General features: G+C 58.6%; 1 protein-coding gene across 1 annotated transcript in view; it reads right to left on the bottom strand.

The window, feature by feature from the left end:
* Grin2d (glutamate ionotropic receptor NMDA type subunit 2D) overlaps window positions 1-1,450 on the bottom strand; it is a 40,217-nt gene extending 38,767 nt beyond the window's left edge. The window contains 2 exon segments of the mRNA XM_029569390.1: window position 1; window positions 4-1,450. The exon segment at window position 1 is cut by the window's left edge and continues 268 nt beyond it. Of these exon segments, the coding sequence (XP_029425250.1) occupies window position 1; window positions 4-124 (122 nt within the window). The 5' untranslated portion in view covers window positions 125-1,450.
* Between the last annotated feature and the right edge of the window lie 263 nt (window positions 1,451-1,713).

Here is a 1,713-nt window from a genome sequence, read left to right as displayed (position 1 = left end):
CGCCCCCGCCGGCCGCGCCCGGTCCCGGCGCCTCCTCGGGGAACGGGCTGGCGCACGCGAGCGCCAGCAGCAGCAGCATCTTAGCGGGGCCCCGAGGGCCGCGGGGGCCACCAGCGCCACGCATCGCCTGCGGGCCCCGCCGGGCGGCCTCTGCACGGACAGGAGGCGAGGGCAGCAGCGGACAGGGGCAGAGCCCGAGGGAGGCCGAGGAGAGACGGGGCGAGAGGGACAGAAATGGAGAGAAGCAGAGACAGAGATAGGGGAGACAGGTGGAGGCACAGCGATAAAGTGACAGAGACAGTGGGACCGGATAGAGAGGAGACACCGAGAGGGGGAGATGCAGAGACGGTGAGGGCAAAGTTGGGTGACAGAGATGGAGAGAAGCAGATGGAGGGGGAGCGATGGAGAGATGATGGAGAGATGGAGACAAAGAGAGGGAAAGACGCAGGAGAGAGACAGGGAGACACGGACCAGAGACGGAGAGACAGCGGGAAAGGCAGTGGAGGTAGTAGAAGGGAGAGATGCAGGAAAGAACCCAAATACAGAAAGGGGGGGGGGTTGAAACCCAGAGACAGATATAGAGTGGGGGAGCCGGGAGACACAAAGCCAGGGAAAGTGGGGGTGAGAAATGGGGTCAGGGAAGATACAGAGGTAAGGAAAGAGAAGGTGAGGATGGAAGGGGCAAGAAACAGATGGGAAAGAGACCCAGGGTGAGACAAAAACAGAAGCAGAAAGACCCAGGGTGAGAGCCAGGGAGAGGGAACAGCAACAGAAATGGTCAGGGGGAGAGGATGGAGTGAGGAAAGATGAAGAGAGAGGCTCAAAAGGACAGTCACAGAGGAGAGGGACCAAGAGGGTGGATGATAGGCAGGGAGCGATGTAGAGACCGATGGAGGGAGGCATGAGAGATAAGAGAGATGAGAAAGTTGGCCAGGGAGGAAGATAGAAAGCAAGCCAGGGAGCAGAAGGCAGAGACCCACAGACACCCAGAATCAGGCACATACCAACCTCAGGGAGAAGGAATGGAGACGGAGAGAGGCAGGCAGAGCACAGCAAATACACAGAAGACAGAAATAACCAGGCGAAGCAGAGACCCAGACCCCCACCAGGGAGGTGCCCAGCACAGACATGAAAGCAAGGCAGGAGCCAGGTGGCAAAGAGAATGAAAATAAAAGGGAGAAAGTGAGGGAGAAAGAGAGGGAAAAGGGGTCAGGTGTGTGTGTGGGGAGAGAGAGAGGTAAGAAATTAGTGGGGTATCCCAAGGAGTGAAAATGCCCCACAACCTTTCCTCTCCCCACCACCCCAAGCCATTGTTGGCCCCCTACTCCTGTCCCTGTCCCCTCATTCTCATTGAAACAGTCACCCACCAGGCTTAGACTCAGGGTTGGGGGCACAGCTGTGGAAAGCTGGGAGGGGGTCCCTGGCTCCCAGCCCGGAGCAATTTAGTAAATTAGAGGAAGAACAGTGTTGCCTCCGGTGCCCCCTGTTGAATACTAGCTGCCTGGGGTGGTGGGCTGGGAGCTCAGGCTCCTGGGTCCTAGGCCTGAGGAGGAGGCCCTGCAGGCCTGGTCTGCGCACCCAGAAAGCAGTAGAACCTGTACTGGGGGCTTCCTAGAGGGTCAGGGTCCAGACATAGACGGGTTCTCTCACGTTGTCAATCAATCTCCTGTCTGGTTGCCATGGTAGCACAGGCCCGTCCACTCCAGGCAGCAA

The sequence above is a fragment of the Nannospalax galili genome, unplaced genomic scaffold (assembly GCF_000622305.1).
Source record: "Nannospalax galili isolate Female #2095 unplaced genomic scaffold, S.galili_v1.0 scaffold960, whole genome shotgun sequence".
NCBI lineage: Eukaryota > Metazoa > Chordata > Mammalia > Rodentia > Spalacidae > Nannospalax > Nannospalax galili.
Note: the sequence above shows the minus strand (reverse complement) of the source record. Positions and strands in the feature narration are given on the sequence as shown.